The sequence below is a fragment of the Ranitomeya variabilis genome, chromosome 8 (genome assembly GCF_051348905.1).
Source record: "Ranitomeya variabilis isolate aRanVar5 chromosome 8, aRanVar5.hap1, whole genome shotgun sequence".
In the NCBI taxonomy this organism is placed as follows: domain Eukaryota; kingdom Metazoa; phylum Chordata; class Amphibia; order Anura; family Dendrobatidae; genus Ranitomeya; species Ranitomeya variabilis.
In genome coordinates this window covers 67143850-67171548 of record NC_135239.1, presented here as the reverse complement: position 1 = coordinate 67171548, position 27699 = coordinate 67143850, and the positions used below count along the sequence as shown (strand labels likewise).

At 42.5% G+C, this 27699-nt stretch overlaps 1 protein-coding gene across 2 annotated transcripts in view; it reads left to right on the top strand.

The window, feature by feature from the left end:
• LOC143788614 (dimethylaniline monooxygenase [N-oxide-forming] 2-like) overlaps positions 1-23074 on the top strand; it is an 82885-nt gene extending 59811 nt beyond the window's left edge. For both annotated transcript variants that reach the window (XM_077278414.1, XM_077278413.1), the window contains exons 6-9: positions 8281-8480; positions 13006-13361; positions 16187-16259; positions 22001-23074. In XM_077278414.1, coding sequence (XP_077134529.1) covers positions 8281-8480; positions 13006-13361; positions 16187-16259; positions 22001-22349 — 978 coding nt within the window. In that variant the 3' untranslated portion in view covers positions 22350-23074. The remainder of the gene's footprint in view (positions 1-8280; positions 8481-13005; positions 13362-16186; positions 16260-22000) is intronic.
• The last annotated feature ends 4625 nt before the right edge of the window (positions 23075-27699 follow it).

Below are 27699 nucleotides of genomic sequence, written 5' to 3'. Positions count from 1 at the left end.
GTCGGCAATGAAAGCCAATACTTGTTCCTCCTGCTCCGGCTTCAAAAGTGGTTTTCCTACACCCAGAAAAGAGAGCGTTCGAGGCCTTGTGTAGCCAGACAACGAACCTGGCTCAACAACTCGAGACTTAGGTGCTGTACTGCTTTTACCACGACCACCTGATGCTCCACCACCACTACCATCATTACCAGCTGACCATGACCGCCCACGGCCACGACCTCTTCCACTAGACTTCCTCATTGTTTGCAAAACGTAACCAAAGTAACGCTATTTGTTACTGTAAAACAACTTATCAGGTGAACTCAAACTTCTGTAGGATTTATATATACCTTTTATAGGTGCCTGACACTGAAAGGAAAATCAGGCCCAATATTACACACTAGGTTTTCTGTGCCCCAATAATTTGAGACAGATGGCACACACAGGACCAGCACTCAAGCAGAAATGCCAATCTTAATCTCCCACTATTTTTTTTTTTCTGGGAGAATTTACCCTAAAAAAAAAAAATAAAAAAAAAAAGAGGCCCAGTATTACACAGTGGTTTTCGGTGGCACACAATGAGAGACAGATGCCACACACAGCAATGGCACGGAGGCAGACTTGCCAATATTTTTCTCCCACTAATTTTTTTTTTGGAAAAGGGAGAATTTAGCAAAAAAAAAAAATGGCCAAGTATTACACAGTGTTTTCGGTGGCACACAATGAGAGACAGATACCACACACAGCAATGGCACGGAGGCAGACTTGCCAATATTTATCTCCCACTAATTTTTTTTTTTGGAAAAGGGAGAATGTACCCCCCCCCAAAAAAAAAAAAAATGGCCAAGTATTACACAGTGTTTTCGGTGCCACACAATGAGAGACAGATACCACACACAGCACTGGCACAGAGGCAGACTTGCCAATATTTATCTCCCTGCAGTTATCTCAGAAAAGTATGGCAGGCAGCTATAAAAAGGACTGCTGCACACAAAAGTGTGGATAAACACACAAGATAGCTGTGCAGAAAGGAAGGAAAAACAGGATTTGTGCTTTGAAAAAAGCAGTTGGTTTGCACAGCGGCGTACACACAGGCACAGCAACGCAGCTATCAGGGTCAGGGAGCCTTCTAGTGCAGCCCAATGAGCTACAGCGCTGAGGAAAAAAAAATGTAGCTTCCACTGTCCCTGCAATCAAAAGGTGGTGTTGGACAGTGGAAATCGCTACAGCACAAGCGGTTTGTAGCTTTATGTACCCTGCCTATCACTATCCCTGCTTCCGAAGAAGCGGCAGCAACCTCTCCCTACTCTCAGATCAGCAGCAATAAGATGGCGGTCGGCGGGAACGCCCCTTTATATCCCCTGTGACGCCGCAGAAAGCAAGCCAATCACTGCAATGCCCTTCTCTAAGATGGTGGGGACTGAGATCTGTCATCACGCTGCCCACACTCTGCGTCCACCTTCATTGGCTGAGAAATGGCGCTTTTAGCGCGTACCGCATGGCAGACCCCACACAGGGATCGGCTCGGTTTCATGAGACGCCGACTTTGCCAAAAGTCGGCGACTTATGAAAATGAACGATCCGTTTCGCTCAACCCTAACCGCCACTACTGTTAGGAGGGCACCAGATGCTCAAGCAAGGTAGATGAGAGATGCCGGGGCTGAGTCTGCAGGCGCTTGTATAGTGAGGACTCTGGTGACGCTTGCGCTGTGTATATAGGAGGAACAAGACTTCATGACCCCAACATAGAGCTTGTGTACTTGTATAAAGATGTGGATGGCTGATAAGAAAGACATAGTGGAAAGTTATAGTAGAGAAAACCTACAGATATAAATGATAACACATCTTATACAGTACAAAAAAATACAGTTGCATGGTTATGTGAAGATGCATGGTAGGAGTCCAAACAAAACAAATAAATAAATAAATTGAAATAAATAAAATGAAATGAATGAACGGAGGATGAAAATCAATGAAATGAATCAAAATGAAAAAATGAGTGAAATAAATGAATGAAAACAAGAAAAAATGAGAAAAATAAAAAATGAAAAAATTAGGGAAAAATAAAAATAAAAAATTAATAAAAACTGGGGTACTGTTTTAAACAAAAAAGGCTCTGGGGTGTATGTCTTACCTTTTCTTTTCCGTTATTTTTGTTCCTTATCATTTATTGATGGTACGATACTACATGGCCTTCATTTTCTCAGCACACGGTCCTGACATGTTTTCTGAATTGTATATATGTAAATATGTATTATTGTCTTTGTCTACACTATGTATATAGTTATTTACTATGTTTTATTTTATTTGTTTCAGCGATTTAGTGATCAAGGCGACGGGTTGGCCGAAACGTTTTGTACTTATCGCTTCACCTGAACATTTTTTCAATAAAATTATTCACATGAATCAAGTATCTTCATCGTACGAGTGCAGTGATTATATACTCTACACCCGCAGATATTAACAAGTTAAATGCCACTGTCAAACGCAGACAGCGGCATTTAAATGGTGCTTCCGGCAATCGCGCTGGAAATACGCACACTGGTTACTCGCGTCACGTGATCACGGGTTACCGATGTGTCAGCATGGCAACCCGAGGTCTCCTGGAGACCTCTATGGTTGTCAGTGCCAGATTGCTGTGAGCGCCACCCAGTGTTCGGCGCTCATAGCAAGTCAGCAATTCTACTACATAGAGGTGATCTGAACTATTGAAGCATGGCAAAAGTAAAAAAATAAAATAAATTAGTTTATAAAAATATATATATATATATATATATATATATATATATATATATATATATATATATATATATATATATATATATATATATATATATATATATATATATATATATATATATATATATATATTAGTAAAAATATAAAAGTTCAAATTACTACCCCCCTTTTGCTCCACTCAAAATAAAACAAAAATAAAAACAAACCTACACACATTTGGTATTGCTGCATTCCGAATTGCCCGATCTATCAATTAAAAAAGAAAAAATAGAATATCCTGATTGCTAAACGGCATAGCAAGAAAAAAAGTAAAAACCCCAGAATTAGATTTTTTTTTTTTTTTTGGTCACCATGATCAAAAGAACGTATCTGCATCAAAATGGTATCATTAAAGACAACAGCTCGGCACGCAAATATAAGCCCTTACCCAATCCGAGATCACGAAAAATAGAGACACTACAGGTATATAAAAATGGCGCAATTTTTCTTTTTTTCGCAAAAGTTTTCAATTTTTTTTTTTCACCACTTAGAACATAGACATGTTTGGTGTCTATGAACTCGTAATGGCCTGGAGAATCACGATGGAAGGTCAGTCTTAGCATTTAGTGAACCTAACAAAAAAGTCAAACAAAATAAGTGTGGGATTGCACTTGACAATTTCACTGCCCTTGGAATTTTTTTTCCCCGTTTTCTAGTACATGACATGGCTAAAGCAATGGTGTAACTCAAAAGTACAACTCGTCCCACAAAAAATAAGCCCTCACATGGCCATATTGACAGAAAAATAAAAAAAGTTATGGCTCTGGAAAGGAGGGAAGCGAAAAAAGAAAACACAAAACCGAAAAAAGCTCCGGGGTTAATTAAATGTGCGCTCCGCCGTCACTCTGGGTGACCAGAAAATTGCCCACACGGAAAATTGCCCACACGGAAAATTACCAATTACCAATTGCAGCATCACAAAGTTTCAGATCTATGATATTTCAGGTGCAAGGTGTTCACATGATATGTGAAAAAGTGCCCACAGACATGAATACCCACAGGAAAACAGTAGAGAGTTATAGGTGAGATGCTCTGCAGAACAGAGAATAGCATAGAGCTATAGGCTAAATGCTCTGCAGGACAGGGGGATAGTATGCAGGTATATGTGAATTGCTCTGCAGGACAGCAGAATAATATAGAATTATAGGTGAGATGCTCTGCAGGGCAGGAGAATAATACAGAATTATAGGTGAGATGCTCTTCAGGACAGGAGAATATAGAATTATAGGTGAGATGCTCTGCAGGGCAGGAGAACAATATAGAATTATAGGTGAGATGCTCTGCAGGGCAGGAGAATAATATAGAATTATAGGGGAGATGCTCCGCAGGACAGGAGAATAATATAGAATTATAGGTGAGATGCTCTGCAGGGCAGGAGAACAATATAGAATTATAGGTGAGATGCTCTGCAGGACAGGAGAATAATATAGAATTATAGGTGAGATGCTCTGCAGGACAGGAGAATAATATAGAATTATAGGTGAGATGCTCTGCAGGACAGGAGAATAATATAGAATTATAGGTGAGATGCTCTGCAGGGTAGGAGAACAATATAGAATTATAGGTGAGATGCTCTGCAGGGCAGGAGAATAACATAAAATTATAGGTGAGATGCTCTGCAGGACAGAATAGCATAGAGCTATAGGCTAAATGCTCTGCAGGGCAGGGGGATAGTATGCAGGTATATGTGAGATGCTCTGCAGGACAGGAGAATATAGAATTATAGGTGAGACGCTCTGCAGGGCAGGAGAATAGTATAGAATTATAGGTGAGATGCTCTGCAGGACAGGAGAATAATATAGAATTATAGGTGAGATGCTTTGCAGAATCCTGAATCATGAAGTATCAGTTGACTATACTTTTCCGGAATGCAAAAATGTATAGTTTTTGGGTTAGGCAAATTACCATCTGTTCTATGATAGACCAGGCTTCTAGCAAGAGATGATTGTCTTGGCATATGGGCCAATACATCATTACTCAACACAGATAACACCTTTCCCATCACGTTGCGAGGAGTAGCACTTACTGCTCTCATGTCTTCTCTCATTTTGCTTCTGGCAACGTTTGCTTCTGCTTTTTGAGGGCAGGAGTCATGACAATGTTCTGTTGGTTCTTGAACTACGTTGCCATCTTTTGTTTTGAGAATTGAACGGCTCTTTGAAGAGCGGTACAGTCGGCATCTCCAAGTCACCACTGCGTTGATATTACAAAATGCAAGATATTCAAACCCCAAGTAAATCATAACTTTGTTGTTTCTCCGGCTTTTTGAAAACTCTATTGTTAGCAATACAAGAAGAAATAGAATACTTTAGATGAACTCAAAATACACTTTTATTGAAAATAAATTAACAAATATGGGGATAGATAAGACTATTGGTTCATCAATACAAAAAAACACAGATGTGTAACGACTGTGGTCGCAGGCATCAAGTCCACAACCAGTCAAGGGGGTACAGGTGCCTGCTTCTGCTGGATCTGCGTCTTCACTGAAGATGCAGATCCAGATGACATGCATCATGTTGCAGAGACTCTTGGGGTCCCTGCACTGCGATACATGCTGCCGGTGCGTTGGCTGTGAGCTGACATCAGAGGTGCAGCCACAGGGAGCGGTGCATGAAATGGCGCACACTCCGATGTCAGCTGCCGGGCTGTGCGGTGACTACAAAAGACACTGGGCGACGTGGGAGCAGAGGAAAGGTGAGTAGAATGTTATTGTTTTTAATTATGCATTAGGGTCAGAACGGGGACACATACACTAGGATTGGGGACCATGTAAACCAGGATAGGGACACATACCAGAAAGGGGGCATAAATACCAGGATGGAGATCATGTGGACCATACATACTAGGATGGGGACCATATATACCAGCATTAGGACATATATACCAGGATGCAGACATATTCACCAGGATGATGGGCATATATACCAGTATGGGGGACATTACTACATAATGAAGGGGGAGGGGGCAATTCATACGTCTCTATAGAATTTAGAACACTACAGGGGCCCATACATCTGACCAACGTGTGTGTGGGGGGGGAAGGTCCAAATTTTGCACTAGGGCCCATCGGACTCCACTGCAAAAGCATATCATACATTCTCAGTAAGAACACAAAGTGGTACAAGTGACAGAATCTCACCTTTCCGCTGTGCCTTCTGGGCTTCCAGGACCAAATATCTCTGCCAGCAGCAGTGATTCTTTGTGAGCACTGATAGCAGTGATGGCTCCTCTGGATCACACTGCTGCTGGTTCTGCATGTGCTGCTGTTCTGGGCTGGTGGGAGGAGTAAGGCAGAATCAGTGAGAGAAGAGCAGACTAGATCTATCTATTGCTGATGATGACAGACTGCTGCAAACCACAGATCATCATTTTTGCAGTTTTGCACTAGGTCAACCGTAAATCACAAGTTGATCACATATTACGTGAACATCCTCACCTTGCACCTGAAATATCATAGATCTGAAACTTTGTGATGCTGTAATTGGCAATTTTCCGTGTGGGGAATTTTCCGTGTGGGGAATTTTCCGTGTGGGCAATTTTCCTGTGGGCTTATTCAGGGAACCATCACTCTGTACCTGGCTCCTCCTAACTCTTCTTTTCTAGTTCTGCACTGCTCCTGGCTGGATTTGCATAAGGATGCCACGCCTCCTGGCTGAGTAGCTTTCCAGCCAGAGAGAGCAGTGCATGCTGGGCCTGGCCGGATATAGTTGCACGTGTCAGGGCAACTACCGGCTGTTGGAGGTGGAGCGTGAGCATCTGAGGCTGTGTGGAGACGCAAGATGGTGAGTTGAGCCCGGCGGTGATTTTGTTTTTATTCATTTTTTTCTATGTGTCCTTTGCCGCTATGTTGGCACTTCTTAGAGAAGTACTGGCACACAATTTGGAGAGGGGTACATCTTTTTTTTTTTTTTTTTTTTTTTTTTTGGGGGGGGGGGGAGGGCCCCATTCAGACTTTTGCTATGGAGCCCTATTATTTCTATGTATGCCCCTGCTTCTCCACCCTGCTTGATTGAATAATCTCTTCTAATTTGTTTAAGCATGAAAAGATTAGAGTAGCTCATTTCTGTTTATCCATAAGAAGTATAGAGCCTACAAGTATGATACACAGCCAGAAGTACAAAAAACAATATATTAATTTATTAGATACATGATTAAAATATACAATTACAAAGTAATGTGAAAAATCGGAACAAGGGTAAAATGAACCTCAGAGTGCACTAGCAGGGGTTACTAAATGTCAAGGTCACCAAATGTCAGAATGACTATAATAAAGCACAATGTGTGCGCAATATAAATACATGATACATAATATATGGCTCAAATTGCAACTAAATTACACAAGTATTAAAGTGCTTATTAATGGGCCCAAATGGCCAAAAGTAAATATTCACAATTGTATGTACCAAAATAAAAATTATTCGATATAATGGCAGAGGGTGACCAAGAAAAGAGAATAAATACAGACAGATGGGAAGTAATTGTGTGGAAGTGTAGTAACCCATTGCTATTGCATCTGCCCAATGCACGTTTCGCCGATGGCTTCAACGGGGAACTTCATTGAACTTTTGGGTTTCCATTGGCTGTAAGCCGTAAACATCAACATCAACAGAAATCAACACTTGAAATAGATCACTCTGTTTGTAATGACTCTCTATAATGAGTTTCACTTTTTGTATTGAACTGAAATAAATTAACTTTTTGATGATATTCTAACTTGGTGAGAAGCACTTGTGTGTGTATATAGCCGCTGTTTATGTCTGCTTCTCCATTTCTTTTATAACAAAAAACGATCTGGCGGATACGTTCATTATTGTAACAATCCCTTCTACACAAAGTGCCCATGGCACTTCAACGGGGAAAAGGGAGGGGCAAACTCCCACATGTATATAATCCTATAAATCTATCAAGAGCATGATGCCCCATGAAAGCACATAACGTCATAAATTTTATATAAAGTGTCTAAACTTTATTAAATGTGATACAAAAGAGTACAAAAATCCGTATAAAAATAGCATAAACGATGAGGATCAATAGATGAATAATAGACAACTACAGTGTAAAAACACACATTTAACACAAGTGAAGGTGCAACCCAGAAATAGCACTAGTATATACACTCAAATATATGGGGCAAACCAATGTGCACCTACTATATTTAGATCGGAGGGGGTTATTGGATTTGAAAACTGATCATAGCCAAATAGTAAAAAAGTAACGGCAATAGTGCCATATCACAGCAAGACCCACCCCTATTGCACAAAGCCCATCTAGTAAAAGAAACAGTTTAGAGAAAGTGTCGTGGGTTAAGCTTACCCATGTGTGGTTTTCTTTGCTGGAGGTGTCAGTAAAATAGCCCCAAATCAACACTTGAAATGGATCACTCTGTAATGACTCTATATAATGAGTTTCACGTTTTGTATTGAAGAACTGAAATTAACTTTTTGATGATATTCTAATTTGGTGAGAAGCACTTGTGTGTATATAGCCCCTGTTTATGTCTGCTTCTCCATTTCTTTGCAGGTATTTCTCAGTACGAGGAGAGGTGCATGGGTGCTAAGCCGTGTGTTTGATGATGGATACCCATGGGATCACTGTTATGATACACGGTTTGAGACTTTCAAAAGAAACAATCTCCCCATGTCGCTTGTGGCACATTTGACCGAGGCAAAGATGAACACATGGTTTAGTCATGCTAACTATGGGCTCCAACCTATTGATCGGTACAATTTTATTTTTTCAACTAATTATGCATTTGGGCATGTGAAGCGCCCCCTAGGGCTGTGGGGTACTTGGGCCGGGCCGGATGGGTCTTCAAGGGGATTGTCACGGTAGCAGTGACCCAGTTTGTGGTCCTGGGCGTCCAATAAAAATGATTTTGAAAGGGGAATAAAGTTTAAGTTTATGTGCAGCTTCTGACACCAATCCTAAAGCTGTTCTGCAGAGCCTTGTCCTCTGCCTGGTCGAACGGGACCAAGGGTTCTACTGCCTGTATTGCATTGTTACTGAGAGTGAACAGCTTAGCAAGGGTGTTGTATCGGGGTAAATGGACCTTACCTAATGGACTTTACCTCCCTCTGGGCAGCACCAGTTAACTGACCAGTAAGGATGCAGACTTTTTGACTCTCAGACAGGGGGTACACTTCAAACAAACTACATAGTCTCTCCTTGAAATCGCTCAGGGTATGCGACTCCCCTGAGTACTGTGGTAACCAGCCTGCTCCCGGTATGTACAGCATTGATAGTGGCATTATGGGGGCTGCGGCCACCACGGGATCTCCACTCGGGTTTGACATTGTCCTCCCCCCCCCCCTAGTTAACCTCAGCCAGGCTCTGAGTATTATCATAGTAAGCGGCTGTTCCACAGGCGGGATGGATTCAGCATCTGAGGGTGTCCAAGTCGGGGCCTCCTGCTTCCCGCTGGCTAACATCCGAGAGCGTGGCACGGCTTCTCTTCGTGCCCTCTCTTAGGCTCCACCCATGACAACACAACCCTTCTGCTTCTCGCACGCCACACAGAGTGATATTGGCAGTTAACACACAGTTGAATAAAATTTATGGCACACAAGACCCGGTTGTACAAGGCTACAATATCTTGTTCCAAAATGAAGTGCCCTCAAGAGCCGTGGGTACTCGGGCCAGACGGGTCTTCAAGGGGATTGTCACGGCAGCAGTGACCTGGTCCAAGGCCCTGGGCATCCAATAAGTGACTTGAAAGGGGAAAAAAGTTTATGGGAGATAAGTTTGTGACGCCACCTGTGGTGTTCGGCAATGAGTGGCTGATGCTGCTTAAGTGGACCGCTGTCGCCGATGGTGACGCAGCTGGGATGGTTCTAATCCCCACATGAGGAGTGGGGCCCCAAGGCTACCGGTATAGTTGGTAAGGGATTGTAGACATTGGGGTGCAGGACAGAGGGTGCGGGAAATGACTGAAGGACAGCAGTTTCCATTACCTTTACTTGTTAGTTGCAGGTGCAGTCCGGGGCACGGGTAACAGGTGATGATGGAGTCCGGGCAGATTGGAAGCAACTTGGGATCTACCTAACCAGGACGCCTTCCTTCTGCGCTGTTCTGTTAGGCCTTTGCTGCTTTAGGGTATGTGCACACGTAGAATGGTCCACTGCGGATTTTTCCGCAGCGGATTTGATAAATCCGCAGGGCAAAAACACTGCTTTTTTCCTGCGGATTTATCGCGGATTTACCGCAGTTTTTGTGCGGATTCCACTGCGGTTTTACACCTGCGGTTTTCAATTATGGAGCAGATGTAAAACCGCTGCGGATTCCGCACAAAGAATTGACATGCTGCAGAATGTAAACCGCTGCGTTTTTTTCCGCTGCATGTGCACTGCGGATTGCGTTTCCCATAGGTTTACATTGTACTGTAAACGCATGGGAAACTGCTGCGGACCCCCAGCTGCGGATCTGCAGCAAAATCTGCAGCGTGTGAACATAGCCTAATAAAGCTCTGTTCAAGTTCCTCTCCTGCATGTTGCTTCTAACCTGTACGGCAGACAGCATGAGCCTATCGCGAGCACTACCTTTTCACTGGCAGCCCTGGGCTCTTGATCTGCTGTGGTGCCTCTGGGTGTTCGATGTGGCCAGGGAGCTTGCAGTTCCCCGCCCTCCAGATTCGGCTGTCGGGACATACAGCACCCACATAGTCAAGGACTCCGGTGTCCTATTTTGTAAGCGCTCCGTTCTGGGGTGAGCTTGGTTACAGCTCCACTCCCCAGGTTCTCCTCGACTTCTCCCCTCCCCTCTGACTCAGACTACCGACTCACTAACTCTGCCTTCAGGCCAGAACTTATAGGGAAGCTCCCCTGAAACCAGGTGTTGGATGCTGGTGTTACCTGGTAAGGGGACCCCTCCGTGCTTCCAGGCATGACATCACCCCCTGTGAAGGAGGCAATGCCACTGTGGCAACCGGACTCCTGGGCTGACACATATGCAGTGATTCTCATCCTATCCTAAAATTTGCTCTTTCTGCACCCTTCGACAATTAGGTAAAGATTTGGCAAACTGCCCAAAATTACCAATAATTTGTGTGCGTGTATATAACAATAAATAAATAAATATATATTTATTTTTTTTCTAAAAATAAAACACTGCAGCACTCTGTAAGGGCCAATATATATGCAGACAATGAATACATGAGATGCAAACTGCATTATTGCTAAATAAATTGTGCTAAATAAGGTCAAGGTTCTTTTTAAGGTTCTTGGCTCATGCTGTTAGTGACTAAAGCAATCCGCTCATAACAATGTCATTTCTCATGTGCTGACTTCAGGTACAGTGGAAGCTACATGTAAATGTAATCATTTGTGGATTATTTTACAGTGTTTGCAAGTCTAAACTTTTTGTAGTATTGCAAGTAGTGTTGAGCGATACCGTCCGATACTTGAAAGTATCGGTATCGGCCGGTACCGGCAAAGTATCGGATCCAATCCGATACCGATACCAATACAAGTCAATGGGACTCAAGTATCGGACGGTATTCCTGATGGTTCCCAGGGTCTGAAGGAGAGGAAACTCTCCTTCAGGCCCTGGGATCCATATTAATGTGTAAAAAGAATTAAAATAAAAAATATTGCTATACTCACCTCTCCGACGCAGCCTGGAGCTTACCGAGGGAACCGGCAGCATTGTTTGCTTAAAATTCGCGCGTTTCCTTCCTTACGTGAAGTCCCGGCTTGTGATTGGTCGCGTGCCGCCCATGTGGCCGCGACGCGACCAATCACAGCAAGCCGTGACGTAATTTCAGGTCCTTCAGGATTTTAAAATTACGTTCCGGCTTTGTGATTGGTCGCGTCGCGGTCACATGGGCGACGCGACCAATCACAAGCCGTGACGTCACGGGAGGCAGGACAAGCGCGCATTTTAAAATGCGCGCGTGTCCAGCCTCCCGTGACGTCACGGCTTGTGATTGGTCGCGTCGCGGTCACATGGGCGACGCAACCAATCACAAGCCAGAACGTAATTTTAAAATCCTGAAGGACCTAAAATTACGTCACGGCTTGCTGTGATTGGTCGTGTCGCGGCCACATGGGCGGCACGCGACCAATCACAAGCCGGGACTTCACGTAAGGAAGGAAAAGCGCGAATTTTAAGCAAACAACGCTGCCGGTTCCCTCGCTGAGGTCCAGGCTGCGTCGGAGAGGTGAGTATAGCAATATTTTTTTATTTTAATTCTCTCTTTTACACATTTTTACATTAATGTTGTTTCGATACCGATACCCGATACCACAAAAGTATCGGATCTCGGTATCGGAATTCCGATACCCGCAAGTATCGGCCGATACCCGATACTTGCGGTATCGGAATGCTCAACACTAATTGCAAGGCTACAATACTATATCACAATTAGAGCTGAGCAAATTTGTTCGGGTCCCTGCTCCTTCAGCAAGCTATATCGCTTACTGAATAAGCTGCTTCGGGAACCCGTCTTCCTGGATAGCTCCGGCTGGTCAGCTGTTCGGCTCCGCAGCAGCATGTGTCGTGGCTGTGTCACTGTCACAACACCTGCATGGAGAGCCCAACAAACAGGCTCATGTCACACAGCTGCGACACATGCAGCTGCAGAGCCTAACAGCTGATCAGCCGGAGCGATCCAGGAAGTTGGGTCCCTCTGCAGCTTATTCGGTAAGCGCTATATCTTGCTGAAGAAGCAGGGACCTGAACAAATTCGCTCACTTCTAATCACAATGGCTTCCTATTTTCAGAGGTAGGATTACAATTTAGTAACCCACAAATAGTACGACTATGCTTTATACACTAAATAGTACTGCATATATCAATAGTCAGTTATTTGCTTAGGTCAACAGAGCTGTCAGTATGATGTTACATTCCTACCTAATTTTGTGCCTTAACATTCCTCTCCCAAATCCCACCATGCTGCTGTGCCATGCAGAGCATCCATAATAGAAATGGATCGTATAGCATGTAAATAACAGGTAAAAAAAAAACAACAAATGGGCAAAAAAAAAATGTACTGCAGATTTACTATTTCGTGTATATAAATATGCATTGTTGTTCTCTGGGGTCCAAAACATCAAAGAGCATTTACGTGGGTAGAAAAAAAAATTACCCCCTGTCTTCTCCTGTCCTTCCCAAAATAATCCAAAGTTCACAGTTCTGCCAGCATTTAAGTTCAAGGACCCTCAATAATGTCCTCTTGTAGATGTTTGTTTGGTTATTTTCGGTAGACAACCAAACCAATTTTGTCTTTCTTTGACTCTCTCCAATTTGCAGGACCCAATTTAAAGAGCCTTTGATTAACGATGAGCTGCCAAGCCGGATAACGTGCGGTTTTGTAGTGGTAAAACCATCTGTGTTGGACTTCACTGAAAATGCTGCGAAATTTGAAGATGGATCTATTGAGGACAACATTGATGTTGTCATATTTGCAACAGGATATTCCTTTTCTTTCCCATTCTTGGATGAATCTGTCATTAAAATGGAGAAAAACACAATCCACCTATACAAAAATGTTGTTCCACCTACCCTTGAAAAGCCAACACTGGGCATTTTAGGCCTTATTCAACCACTTGGAGCCATCATGCCAACATCAGAGCTACAAGGACGCTGGCTAACCAGAGTTTTCAAAGGTAAAGTGAAGGAATTGTAGAACCTACTTGCAGTAGCTAATGTGTGTTTTTTTTTGTTTTTTTTTCTTTTTATTCTAAGGAACAATAGGCCAATCATGTCAAGGTGTTTGTGCCAGAATTAAATACCTCGAAATGTGGCAAAAAATTTGATGTGACCTGAAATTGAGCAAAAATTTAGCGAGTTTTAAACGTCAGTCCCTGCCAGCTTTGTCAAAGTGGGCAGAGATGGAATGGGGTGGGTTCTGGCTAGCTTCTCAAATTTTATACCAGATTTGTGTAATCCAATTGTGGTTGGAGTAACCTTTCTAGTGGTGGCACATGGCTCTTAGATGTGCCCAGTTCATTAAATTACTTGCTACCTGCATGTGGAATCGATTTTTAAAAGCTATCATTTCCAAAGCAATTCTGCCACCGTTTTATAGAGGGAGAGGAAAAAATAAATTCTCTGATCTCAATAATGGCAAAATAGTAGCTCAATCAAAATATATATTGCAAAAACATACCTGTCATATAGTATAAATTACAGCTAAGAGATTATCATATTAGTACACTCCAATAAATAACCTAAATTTAAATGTGACATTAAGGGGCCAGTGAGGTGTGTAGTGACTAGTGAATAAATCGCTAGTGCCATATACTGTAGAACAACGAAAAATTAAAGTGGATGTCTGATTTCTACAATTTTTTTTTTTTCTAACGAACTGGGAATGTTATATTAATATCGGGCATAATGACCTAATCTAACCTTATGGATCCTTCATTCAATGCCTTGGTAGTCAGGTGATAGAAAAAGGATGTCATCACTTCCATAGTCTGTCCCAAAGCAGGAAGCAGTCAGTGGGTTAAAGCATGTAACACTTCATATAAGATGTCCTACGATTTTAGAGAAAAATAAATAGTATGTGTTTTTTTTAAAGTTCCACAATGCTTGTTAGGAGTTTTGTCAGTCAGTATCCCTTGGATCCATGCTGTGACAAATTTTGTTTGAGGGTAGATGACAACCTAATACAATGAAAGCCATATGGCACCTATAATGGGGTTCCTAAACGCAATGTCTGCCAAAAGACCCCTAAATGGCAGAGGTGCTGCCTAAAGGTGTATTTACACTGAAATGTAATTTGCTCTGTTTTTGGAGTGGAAACTGTGTGAACACATCTTTAGGGCTCTTGCAGATATTCGGGAAACTCTTGGCATGGACTGAAATGTACTGACTGTCCGTGGGTATCTTGACCTAAGCGTGACCATCTCCTAAGCATGTATGAGGCTTTCTAGCTTTGGTCTGGAGACCCCTGAACAAGTCAGTACATTGAGGGTGATATTGGATCACTTTTCAGATGTGTGCATGATCCCTAAAGCTTTGGGCCTGTTTCAAGAAGTTGGAAATTTTCAAGTTTATTTCTATTGTTTTTCTATATTGCCAATATATTAATAATAAATAAATATATTCCTTCACACCAAGGATCCCCAACTTTTGCTCGGGAGCCACATGTTGCTTGTGAGTCATTGATGTGGAGTTGCCGGTTGGCTGTCAGCTTGGTGCATTAGCACGGTCTAGCGAACCACTACAAATAGCAGATGTCCGTATAGTGATTTTTGGCAGCAGCCCTGCACAGAAGTGAAGATTTGGATGCTCTCATATACTTGCTTTGAGGGTGGAGAACGAAGTTAAATGCAAAATTGGAGATGGGATGATGGAGTAGGTGATAGACTTGATGCGGGAATACCGGACGGTGGGAACCATTGTAATCGAGTATACTACCTCTGTGTTTCTGTGGGGAAGGTTTGGCTGTCATTGTGCCAATTGACGTAGGCTGTTGGTGTCACTGCTGTGGTGAGGGTGCGAGCTGAATGTTAGGCTGGCTTCACATTTGTGGATGGAGGTGCTGAGGAGGGCTGCGTACATCCTCCATGAAGCTCCGCACCTCCTCCGGTCAGCTCCGCCTACATCTGTATGCGGCGTGCATACCCTATCTTTACCATTAGGTACGCAGGCCATGCAGATGTATGCGGATGCCTCTGCATGCGTTGATTTGATGGTGCGGTGACCACACCAAATTGCAACTCGTTGAGTTCGGCGCAGGTTGCCGCACCGTCAAAACGATGCATGCAGAGGCATCCACATACATCGACATGGCCTAATGGTAAAGATACGCACGCCGCATGCCAACATAGGCGGGGCTGACCAGAGGAGGTGCAGCAGTGGGCGAAGCTTCACAGAGGCTGTAGGCAGCCCTCCGCAGCACCTCCATCCGCAAATTTGAAACCAGCCTGACTGCTTGGGGGGGGGGGGGGGGGCTGGAGAGGCCTGGGTGTAGCTTGAGACCCCCTCTGATCAGAATGTGGGTGTCAAGGTAAGGAAGTTTGGGAACCACTGTTCTACACTTAAAAGACATGGTCATCACTTTTCCTAATTGGACTCACAATCTACAGGGTGGGCCAATTATGTGGAAACACCTGGGTGAGCCATGTATATGGATACACCTAAATAAAATGGGAATGGTTGGTGATATCAACTTCCTGTTTGTGGCACATTAGTATATGGGAGGGAGAAAACTTTTCAAGTTGGGTGGTGACCATGGCGGCCATTTTGAAGTCGGCCATTTTTTAATGCAACTTTATAAATGGCCCACCCAGGTGTATCCATGTAATGGCCCTCCCTGTAGATTCCCTATGTTTAGAATCTCAGGCAAACTCTGGGAGTACATACAAAATTTCATGCATACTTTTTCCTTGGTCAAACTTGAACCCAGGACCCTGTGATGCAAAAGCCGCCACCCTTACACTAAGCCATTGTGATGTTTACATGTTGTATCTCTTCACCTTAGGACTGTGCCCATACCCTCCCTTAAAGATTGTGATGGATGACATGGCAAAGAAAAACAAAATCTTTATAAAAAGGTATGTGGCTCCTAATCTTGGTGGTACATTCTTAAGAGGGTATTCAGGTTTCAGAAAATCAATGGTTTCACTAATGTTCATAATACAATAAAAAAATAGAAAAAAAACCATTAATTTCCTTCCAAACCAGGGCTGTTCGAGCAATGTGTACCCGGTGATTTTGTGACCTTAATGCTTCTGTCAGATTAAAGTGTTCTGTCTGTTTTAAGTAAGAAGGCTGCTGCTTCGCATGATTGACCATGCTGGGTGATACTCAGATAACACTTGAGTATCTGAGCACTCAGATACTCATAACTCGGCGAGCATTGAGTGGTGCTCGATGCAAAACTCGAATCCCTGCCCCACATGTTTGGCACCTGTTGCACAGCCAATAAGCATGCAGGGATTACCTGCGCATCACTGTAATGCTGTGAATGGCTAGCCATGTAACCTCATCAGGAGTTATAAATGAACAGGCACTGCCTGGCTTAGCAAACTGACATCATTGCACAGCTCTGTGACTGTTCATCTTGGAGGGAGAGTGATCTCCAGGATGGTGTGTATGCACAGGCCTGTAGTGTTGATACTAGTAGTGAAGCTGAACCATCATACTAAGAGCCCTTATAAAGGCTAATCCAGTGCTTTGCTGTTTGTATCACAAAAAAATCTGCATTTAATGTAGGGAGGGAGAGAGATGATTGTAGGAGCAGGGAGAGTGACAGAATACAGTCTGCAGATGGGGATTAGGGCTGTGCAATCCCTTGCAAAATATTTAGCTGTGGCTTTGTTTTTGGTTTTTTTTGTATATGAGAAAATTGAATATTGTGTAATCTATTTAGTATAGTATCATATGCTTTGTGGTATATTTCTGTGTTGCATAACATTAAAAAAAAAAAGTGACCTTTTTTTCTGGATTAAATTACTTACCCATAGAGTATTCCATGGTCTGTAGTACATAATGGTGGTATTAAACGCCACAAAAAAAAAAAAAAACAAGAGTGTAGCCGGTGACAATTGTTTTTGTTTTATATTGTAAAAAAAAGAAACTGGTTTAAAGAGACACAGCAATTAGAAAATGCATAAGGCATGCAGTAAAGGGTCTGGAATGGCTGATAATGGTGCACACAGACGCTTAGGATGTGGGGCAGGTGCAACTACAGCTGTTGACGGAGCACAAGAAACACACCCATCCATGACATACAGGTTCCTGTCCCACTTTGCACGGAGGCACTGTACACCACTTCTGAAGCCAAAGCAGTGCGAACAGGTGGGTATTTGTATAGCAGAAAATCCTTCCAGCATGATTGGCAGCACCACAAAGTCTTCCACCTGGTCCAGTCTCACGAGTCCAAAGGCCTAGATCGCATCATCCTCACCCTGATCCTTCTTCCTCCCACCATGTTGCATCTCAGGAGACTAGTGATCCCACACTAGGACACTCCAAGGAGCTCTTTAAAACACAATTTCTTGATTGTGGCCCCTCACCCTGCATGTTCCAAGAGTGACAAGAGAACACTAAGTTTAGTGATGCACAAAACTTGGAGCAGCCAAGACAACAAGAAGTTGACGGGTGTGGAAAGCAAATTTTGTATATGGAAGATGATGACACACAGTTGCCAATAAGTCAGCTTGTTAAGTCACCAGGTCAGGAGGACCAGGGTGCAGTAGTGGAAGACGAGGTGGTGGATGGCGAAGTAACTGACCCAACCTGGAAAGCTGGCATGCTGAAGGGGAGGGATACGCAGCACCGAAACAGGCAGGAAGAGGCACATAGTTTTACATATTCTTGGGTAGATTTTTTTTTACATATAACAGTGCAGACAGATATGACACTAAAAGTAGAGAAGAAATCTGTATGGATTCAATTACTGATCTGTTGTGGATTCTGTTTTTGGGCTCCCTCTGGTGGTTACAGCTGGTACTGGGTGACTTTGGTGGGTTGCGGTCTCTGGTTTCCACCTGTCCATCTGAGGCTGGGTGTTTCCTATTTAACCTGGCTTTCCTGTCATTCCCTTGCCGGCTATCAATGTATCAGTGTGTCTCTGTTACCTTTGCTACCTGCTCCTAGGCCTTCAAGACAAGCTAAGTCTGGATTTCCCTGTTTCATGTTTGCTTTCATGTTTTTAGTCCAGCTTGCAGATATGTAATTCTCTGCTGCTGGTTGCTCTAGTGGGCTGAAATTACCACTCATGTACCATGAGTTGGCACATGAGTTCAAGTAATTTCAGGATGGTATTTTGAAGGGTTTTAAGCTGACCGCGCAGTTCACCTTTTGTATCCTCTGCTATCTAGCTTAAGCGGGCCTCATTTTGCTGAATCTGTTTTCATAACTACGTTTGTGCCTTCCTCTCATTTCACCGTCATTTATATGTGGGGGGCTGCTATTTCTATGGGAATATTTCTCTGGAGGCAAGATAGGTCTGTGATTCTTCTGATAGGGGTAGCTAGATCTCCGGCTGGCGCGAGACGTCTAGAGTCCCCCCAGGAACGTTCCCCGGCTGCTGTTGAGTGTTGAGGTTCAGGATCGCGGTCAGCTCAGGTTCCATCACCCTAGAGCTCGTCCTGTTTTTGCCCATGTTATGTGTTTAATTCCCTGCCATTGGGAACATGACACTGATCCATACAGCATTACTTGCTTTCTGTTAAATTTTGGTGTTATATAAAAAATAAAAAAACATGAACAATTATTTATGGATTCATCCATACACTGTAATGGGGTTAAATGTTGCTGGACTGGTATATTAAACTCACAAAAGCCTTCCAAAAATTGTTACATTTTGCTATATTAAACTTAAAAAATTTTGTAAGTTTTTTATTATAAGGAATTCCGGGATTTATGCACACAGTTTAACAGGCTTTGTGTAAAACTAATTAATGCGAGGCAGTGATTTGTGTCATAGGTAGGGGGTTGCTGTGTGTTCACCCCAGGTTGTGCATGGAGTCGAATGAAGTCCATAGGTGTGCATGGCAGTCACGGATTTCCAGTCTTCGTTTCCCATGTGGTTGGAAGTCATAAGTTTGTCTCTTAAAAACCCTGCAGTAAAGGGTATGGGTGTGTCAGGTGCAATGTCAGTGTCAGGCTGCCATCACACTAGCAATATTTGGTCCGTATTTTACATCCATATTTGCAAGCCAAAACCAGGAGTGGGTGATAAATGCAGAAGTGGTGCATATGTTTCTATTATACTTTTCCTCTAATTGTCTAATTGTTCCACTCCTGGTTTTGGCTTACAAATACGGATGTAAAATACTGACCAAATGCTGCTAGTGTGACAGCAGCCTCAGTCTGGTGTGTGCTGGTGTGCAGAGCAGAGGCCTGCAGATCACTGGCTGAGTGCATGGAGGCACAGGCCAGCGGAGCCATCAGCTATGGCAGCTGAATAGCCTGGCACTGCAAGTTGTCCATGGTAACTGGTCTCAGATGTGTACAGTCCTGTGCCCGGAGGTGAGCCGGAGGTGGATGTCCTGTGCCTGAAAAAGGACTGGCATGTGTAACAATTGCAAACAGGTGGATATGGTGCCTGGCTGCTATCTGGAGGATATACTGGGCTGTGTACAGCTGTGTGAGTAGAGAGACTGATACAGCAATGTAGGACACCCACAGGAACTAGTCAGAGGAGGACTGGCGTGTGTAGTGTCTGCAACATGTAAAGCTGTGTTTGGGTACTTTAATATGGCATGCGGTTGCCCAGGGAAACTGGACTAAGGGAGGTCTGGCCTGTTTACGGACTGCAATCTAAAGCCGTATGATATGTAGTGCTATGAAACGGGCACTGAGATGAGATGCAACTGTGTGTGTATTGAACTTTGATGTTGTGTACTATAAAATGCTATGCACCTTTATGTGTGAAGTAACACATTAAAGAGACTTTTGTGTTTCAACTTTGTGGGTCACTGCTTCTTCACTGCTACGGTGCTACCGCAGCATTACAGTAAGTTAACATTTTTAAAAAACGCTTGGCCTGGTACAGTTCACAAAATATTTTGACCATTGTTTTGTGCACTGTAGAACCTGCTTTGTGTGAAATTTCGTTGGATTGAAATAAAAATTTAAAATTGGCCTGCTACAGGTGTACGCTTAATATTTTAATTCGGCCATCCAGTTGTTGTCTTCAAGGGTGTATACATGACCCTGCTTGTAGTTTTTGGAAGGCATTGCACTCTGCATAATTTTTGAGTGTAGGAGTGCCACAACTATACTTTGCTCACAATTTTTGAATGAGATAAAACAGTTTTTGCCTTCAAGGTTGTATGGATGACCCTGCTTGTAATTTTTGGAAGGCTTTGCACTTGGTGCATAGCCTTTGAGTTCAGGAGTACCACTACATGACAATTTGAACAGAATGTGTATGAGATCTTCCTTATGTCTAATACAGGGGGGAGGATATGTGAGGCAGTGATTCGCGTCACAGGTAGGGGTTGCTGTGTGATCTCCTCAGGTTGTGTATGGAGATGGATGAAGTCCATAGGTGTGCATGGCAGTCATGGATTTTCGTTCCGGGTTTTCCATGTGGCTGGAAGCCACAAGTATGTCTGTTAAAAACCATGCAGTAAAGGGTATGGGTGTATGTAGTCACTCTTGCATCATATTTTTGGCAGTTCTTGCATACTTTATAAATTTACACTGAAATTTCCAATTTTTTACTAAAAATGTCAATTTTTTTCACTTCAATTTTTAAAAAATCCTTTTTAAATGCTGCCTTTATACAAGTCATTATACAGAAAATAATCTTTCTTAACCTTTTTTTTCACATAAACTCCAATTTCTTGATTTTTGAATGATTTATCAGTCCTTTAAAGTGGAGTAAAAGTATGACATCATTGTTCTCAGTAGCGATCTGGGAGACAAAGATGCTTCCAGGGGTTTTCACCCATCCTGTTCTCCTTCCATTCAGCACTTTCCCATCCATTTCCACATCTTCACTGTCCCCAGACTTCTTTGTAGGTTCTACAGGAAAAATGCTTTGATTTCCCATTATACATGTTACTCAAAACGAGCTCCTGAGCATTAGGAGAATTGGTCTGAGTAACGAGCATTTTAATGCTCTGTCATCTCTAGCTGCAGCCCATTAGCTTTCGCTGGTAGGTTGCATTGCTCACGTGATCTAAAGAATGTTATGAAATGACCTGACCTACAGTAAACATGCAATTCTTTGATCACTTGGTAGTGGAATTTTTACTAGTAGTGCAGTACATCAGTATTTATAAACCAAAATAAAAAGCGGAACCTATAGCAAAAGACTAATAGAAATGTGTTTTGTAGTCACTGCTCAAAATACAAATGTGTGAAATAAGGATTTTATACTGAAAGGCAGCCAACTAGATTCAGGGAGCATGAGATCTCAGAGGGAGCCATCTCCTGCTGTCACACTTTTCAGAAGGTGTGATTACTAGTGACGACATCACCTACGAGTCTAATTGGCTAGAATTGCCGATAGCTGGCTAAGGCCGTGGTCACACTTGCGAGAAACTTGCACGAGTCTCACGTCTCAATACCTGGCGGCAGTGCTGGGTATTGAGACATGAGACTAGTGGGAGTTTCTGGCCTTATGCTGTGGATGGGCCCGTGCTCGCTCAACCCTGGCACTGTATAGGTATGTCCTAGTGTTCTAAATGCTGTGTTTAACATTAACGTAATAAAGTAGATATTGAAAGTTAGAATAACGAATATGAAATGTAACATTCTTCCATTAGTAAGTAATGTGTTTGTGTATACTATGTAACATAATTCCTCTTGTTTTTATTTTCCTTCCCCATAACAGATTTGGAACAAGAAGGGAGAACCGTTTGCAAGTGGATTTTGTGGAATACCTGGATGAACTGGCATCTGCTGTTGGCGTGAAGCCAAATATTTTTCCATTATTTCTATACGATCCTCTGCTTGCCTTTGCGCTCCTCTTTGGCCCATGTACACCAGCGCACTTCAGATTGAATGGCCCAGGGAAGTGGAGCCCTGCTAGGAAAATAATCTTGACTACATTGGATCGAATTGTAAAGGCAACAAAGACTCGTGTTGTAAAAACAGATGATCATCATTTATCAATCACCAAAGTACTTGGAGCTCTGTGTGTCTTGGCAGTTTTCGTAGCTGTGGTTATATTCAGAATTTGAACAACGAAGTGTTAAAATTATCTGGACAAAATAACCTTCTGTAATCAATGTGCTTTTATAAGGTATGTGCACACTGAGTTCTTCGAAGAGTTTTTGGAGCAAAAACGGAGTATGGACTCTCCATATCCTTCTCAAAAACGTGAGTTTTTTGTCGAGTTTTCAGAGAAGAAATTCAATGTGCACATAGCCATATAGCTCTTCGAAAGTTTTCTTATATTAAGTGTCTTGTAAATTTGAAGAAATTGGGGGGAGGGGGAAAGTTCTCTTGATAAAGAACGGATATAAAGTGGGGAGGACACAATAGGCTTTACTTTGACAGTCTATATTTAAGTAGGCACTGTAAATTTTCCTGGTGGTGGCGCAACAAAGGAATTAACAATGGACACTTGGTTTTCCCCACAAATTGCTGGCAATCCAGGCAGCAGGACACCCTTTTACTAGCTTATCAATCCACACATTGAGCATAATGGCACTTTACTGGACCTAAAATCATGTATAACCTTATTGTATATCCCATTTTAATGTGATGCGTTAATTGCTGCAGTTGTTGGAAGTTTCGAAAATCTTTTCAGAGATGCTGGTTGCTTTTTAAGAAACATTTAGTTTCTAATACTACTACATTCCTTCTTTTTGTCGCCTCTGACATTGTACATGTGATGCAGCACTTTCTTTGTATATTGACAAAAGCAACTTTATATGTTAATAAAAATATACTGACTTTCTCACATTTTGTTCATGAGATATAAAATATTAACTAATTTTTATAGATATAATGTACCAATTTTCAATATGATGGAATTAAGCTTTATTTATTTTTTGATGTGCCAGATTTTGTCTAGTGAATACTTGGACTGAGTTATGGCTCTTTCACATGTCCTTGGATCTCAGTCCGATCAGACCACAAAGCACGGCCTGGCCGCCGGTCTCCTCACCCAAGTGTGACTGCTTCTTATATTTCTGAGGCTGTTATGCTCAGTTTGGGAGAGCCACAGCCAGTCTTTGCATTAGTGGTCCATACTGGGTCAGATTTCGACTGACATCTGTTTGAGCCATAAGACATGGGCTATGCATTTTTTTTTTTTTTCACAACAGCAATCCTTAGACAAGACACGACCAAAAAAACTAATGTAACTTGCCAGTGGCTTTCTGTTGCATGGCTATTTTAGTAATGTGAGCTGTCTGCCATCTAGCATTTTACAGCAAAGTCACATGCGACTTTGATGGAAGTGACGCTAATAAGTCTCATGAAGCTTGTAACCAGTGCCAAAGTCAACCAAATTTGCACAGGCGACCATGTGACACACTAGGAAAATATTAGATAATATTGGGATGTGGCATGTTGCTATATAGCACTATTCTAATTTTAAGCCCTTATTGACATATGATGTAGAGAATACATCATACTCCACCTCCTTGCCTTTGATGCAATCATGCAAGTTGAGCTCGAATCTTGCTGGCAGAAGATAGCTGTAATAATCGGCCATCATCTGCCTATAACATCTGCAGGTGGAGCAGAGCTTCGCCCATTGCTGTGAACCTGTCAAATGCTGCCATCAATCTGTGATGGCAATGGAGTGCTCCGTCAGGGCAAGGGGGTACTCTGTACCGGGTCCTGCAGTTCACAGGGGGATGTCATGGTGGCTGACCCGGTCCATGGCCCTAAGACGTCCTTATAAAAGGGAAAGGTCTTTAAAGGGATAGAGTTTGTTCGTGACACCACCTGTGGTATTCGGTCAGGATGACAGACACTGCTTTAACCCCTTTCTGCCATTGGACGTACTATTCCATCCATGTGGTGTGGGCCTTACTTCCCAAGGACGGAATAATACGTCCAGAGCGATCGGCCGAGCTCACGGGGGGAGCGTGGCCAATCGCGGCTGGGTGTCAGCTGACTATCGCAGCTGACATCACGGACTGCCACCGGCACGTTAACCCCTGGCACACTGCAATCAAACATGATCGCAGTGTTCCGGCGGTATAGGGAAGCATCTTGTACCGATCGTCTCAGGGAAGCGCGCAGGGAGCCCCCTCCCTGCGCGCTTCCCTGAGACGATCGGTACAAGGCGATGTGCTCACCTTGTACCGAGCGTCTCCTCCCTGCAGTCCCCGGATCCAAAATGGCCGCGGGGCTGCATCCGGGTCCTGCATGGAGGTGGCTTACCAGCGCCTGCTCAGAGCAGGCGCCGGGAAGCCTCCCTGCTGTGCATGTCAGATCGCTGATCTGACACAGTGCACAGCAAAGTGTCAGATCAGCGATCTGTCACTTTACTGTGATGCCCCCCCTGGGGCAAAGTAAAAAAGTAAAAAAAAAAAAAAAAACGTGTGGGGAAAAAAAAAATTCCTAAATAAATAATAATAATAATAATAATAATAAATTGTTCCCATAAATACATTCCTTTATCTAAATAAAAAAAAAAGTACACATTTAGTATCACCGTGTCCGTAACGATCCGACTTATAAAACTTCTCCACTAGTTAACCCCTTCAGTGAACAGCGTTTAAAAAAAAAAAAAAAGGAAAAAATACAACGCTATATTATCATACCGCCGAACAAAAAGTGGAATAACACGCGATCAAAAAGACAGATATAATTAACCATGGTACCGCTGAAAATGTCTTGTCCTGCAAAAATTGAGCCGCCATACAGCAATCATCATAAAAAAGTTATAGTCCTCAGAATAAAGCAATGCAAAAATTATTCTTTTTTTCTATAAAAGTTTTTATCGTATAAAAGCGCCAAAATATAAAAAAAATGATATAAATGAGGTATCACTGTAATCTTACTGACCCAAAGAATAAAACTGCTTTATCCATTTTACCAAATGCGGAACGGTATAAATGCCCCCCCCCCAAAAAAAAAAAAAGAAATTCTTGAATAGCTGTTTTTTGGTAATTCTGCCTCACAAAAATCGGAATAAAAAGCGATTAAAAAATGTCACGTGCCCGAAAATGTTACCAATAAAAATGTCACCTCGTCCCGCAAAAAACAAGACCTCACATGACTCTGTAGACCAAAATATAGAAAAATTATAGCTCTCAAAATGTGGTAACGCAAAAAATATTTTTTTGCAATAAAAAGCGTCTTTTAGTGTGTGAAGGCTCCCAATCATAAAAATCCGCTAAAAAACCCGCTATAAAAGTAAATCCAACCCCCCTTCATCACCCCCTTAGTTAGGGAAAAATTAAAAAACTAAAAAAAATTACTTATTTCCATTTTCCTGCTATGGTTAGGGCTACAGTTAGGGTTGGGGCTAAAGTTAGGATAACATTTACGGTTGGGATTAGGGTTAGGGGTGTGTCAGGGTTAGGGGTGTAGTTAAGGTTACCGTTGAGACTGGGGTTAGGGGGTGGGTTTGGATTAGGGTTTCAGGTATAATTGGGGGTTTCCACTGTTTAGGCACATCAGGGGCTCTACAAACGCGACATGGCGTCCGATCTTAATTCCAGCCAATTCTGCGTTGAAAAAGTAAAACAGTGCTCCTTCCCTTCCGAGCTCTCCCGTGTGCCCAAACAGGGGTTTACCCCCACATATGGGGTATCAGCGTACTCAGGACACATTGGACAACATGTTTTGGGGTCCAATTTCTCCTGTTACCCTTGGAGAAAATACAAAACTGGGGGCTAAAAAATAATTTTTGTGGAAAATTTTTTTAGTTTTTATTTTCACGGCTCTGCGTTATAAACTGTAGTGAAACACATGGGGGTTCAAAGTTCTCACAACACATCTAGATAAGTTCCTTGGGGGGTCTAGTTTCCAATATGGGGTCACTTGTGGGGGGTCTCTACTGTTTAGTTGCATCAGGGACTCTGCAAATGCAACGTGACGCCTGCAGACCAATCCATCTCAGTCTGCATTCCAAATGGCGCTCCTTCCCTTCCGAGCTCTCCCATGCGCCCAAACGGTGGTTCCCCCCACATATGGGGTATCGGCGTACTCAGGACAAATTGGACAAGTTTTGGGGTCCAATTTCTCCTGTTACCCTTGGGAAAATGCAAAAATGGGGGCTAAAAAATAATTTTTGTGGGAAAAATGTTTATTTTTACGGCTCTACATTATAAACTTCTGTGAAGTACTTGGTGGGTCAAAGTGCTCAACACACATCTAGATAAGTTCGTTAGGGGGTCTACTTTCCAAAATGGTGTCACTTGTGGGGGGTATCAATGTTTAGGCACTTCAGTGGCTCTCCAAACGCAACATGGCGTCCCATCTCAATTCCTGTCAATTTTGCATTGAAAAGTCAAACGGTGCTCCCTCCTTTCCGAGCTCTCCTTTGCGCCCAAACAGTGGTTTACCCCCACATATGGGGTATCAGCGTACTTGGGACAAATTGGAAAACAACTTTTGGGGTCCAATTTCTCTTGTTACCCTTGTGAAATTACAAAACTGGGTGCGAAAAAATCATTTTTGTGAAAAAATGATTTTTTATTTTTACAGCTCTGCATTATAAACTTCTGTAAATCACTTAATGGGTCAAAGTGCTCACCACACATCTAGATAAGTTCCTTGGGGATCTACTTTCCAAAATGGTGTCACTTGTGGGGGGTTTCAATGTTTAGGTACATCAGGGGCTCTCCAAACGCAACATGGCGTCCCATCTCAATTCCAGTCAATTTTGCATTGAAAAGTCAAATGGCGCGCCTTCCCTTCCAAGCTCTGCCATGCGCCCAAACAGTGGTTTACCCCCACATATCGGGTATCGGCGTACTCAGGTCAAATTGTACAACAACTTTTGAGGTCCAGTTTCTCCTGTTACCCTTGGTAAAATAAAACAAATTGGAGCTGAAGTAAATTTTTTGTGAAAAAAAGTTAAATGTTCATTTTTATTTAAACATTCCAAAAATTCCTGTGAAACACCTGAAGGGTTAATAAACTTCTTGAATGCGGTTTTGAGCACCTTGAGGGGTTCAGTTTTTAGAATGGTGTCACACTTGGTTATTTATCATATAAACCCCTCAAAATGACTTCAAATGTGATGTGGTCCCTAAAAAAAAAATGGTGTTGTAAAAATGAAAAATTGCTGGTCAACTTTTAACCCTTATAACTCCCTAACAAAAACAAATTTTGGTTCCAAAATTGAGCTGATGTAAAGTAGACATGTGGGAAATGTTGCTTATTAAGTATTTTGTGTGACATATCTCTGTGATTTAAGGGCATAAAAATTCAAAGTTGGAAAATTGTGAAATTTTCAAAATTTTTGCCAAATTTCCATTTTTTTTTCCACAAATAAACGCAGGTAATATCAAAGAAATTTTACCACTGTCATGAAGCCCAATAGGTCACAAGAAAACAATGTCAGAATCACCGGGATCCGTGGAAGCATTTCAGAGTTATAACCTCATAAAGGGACAG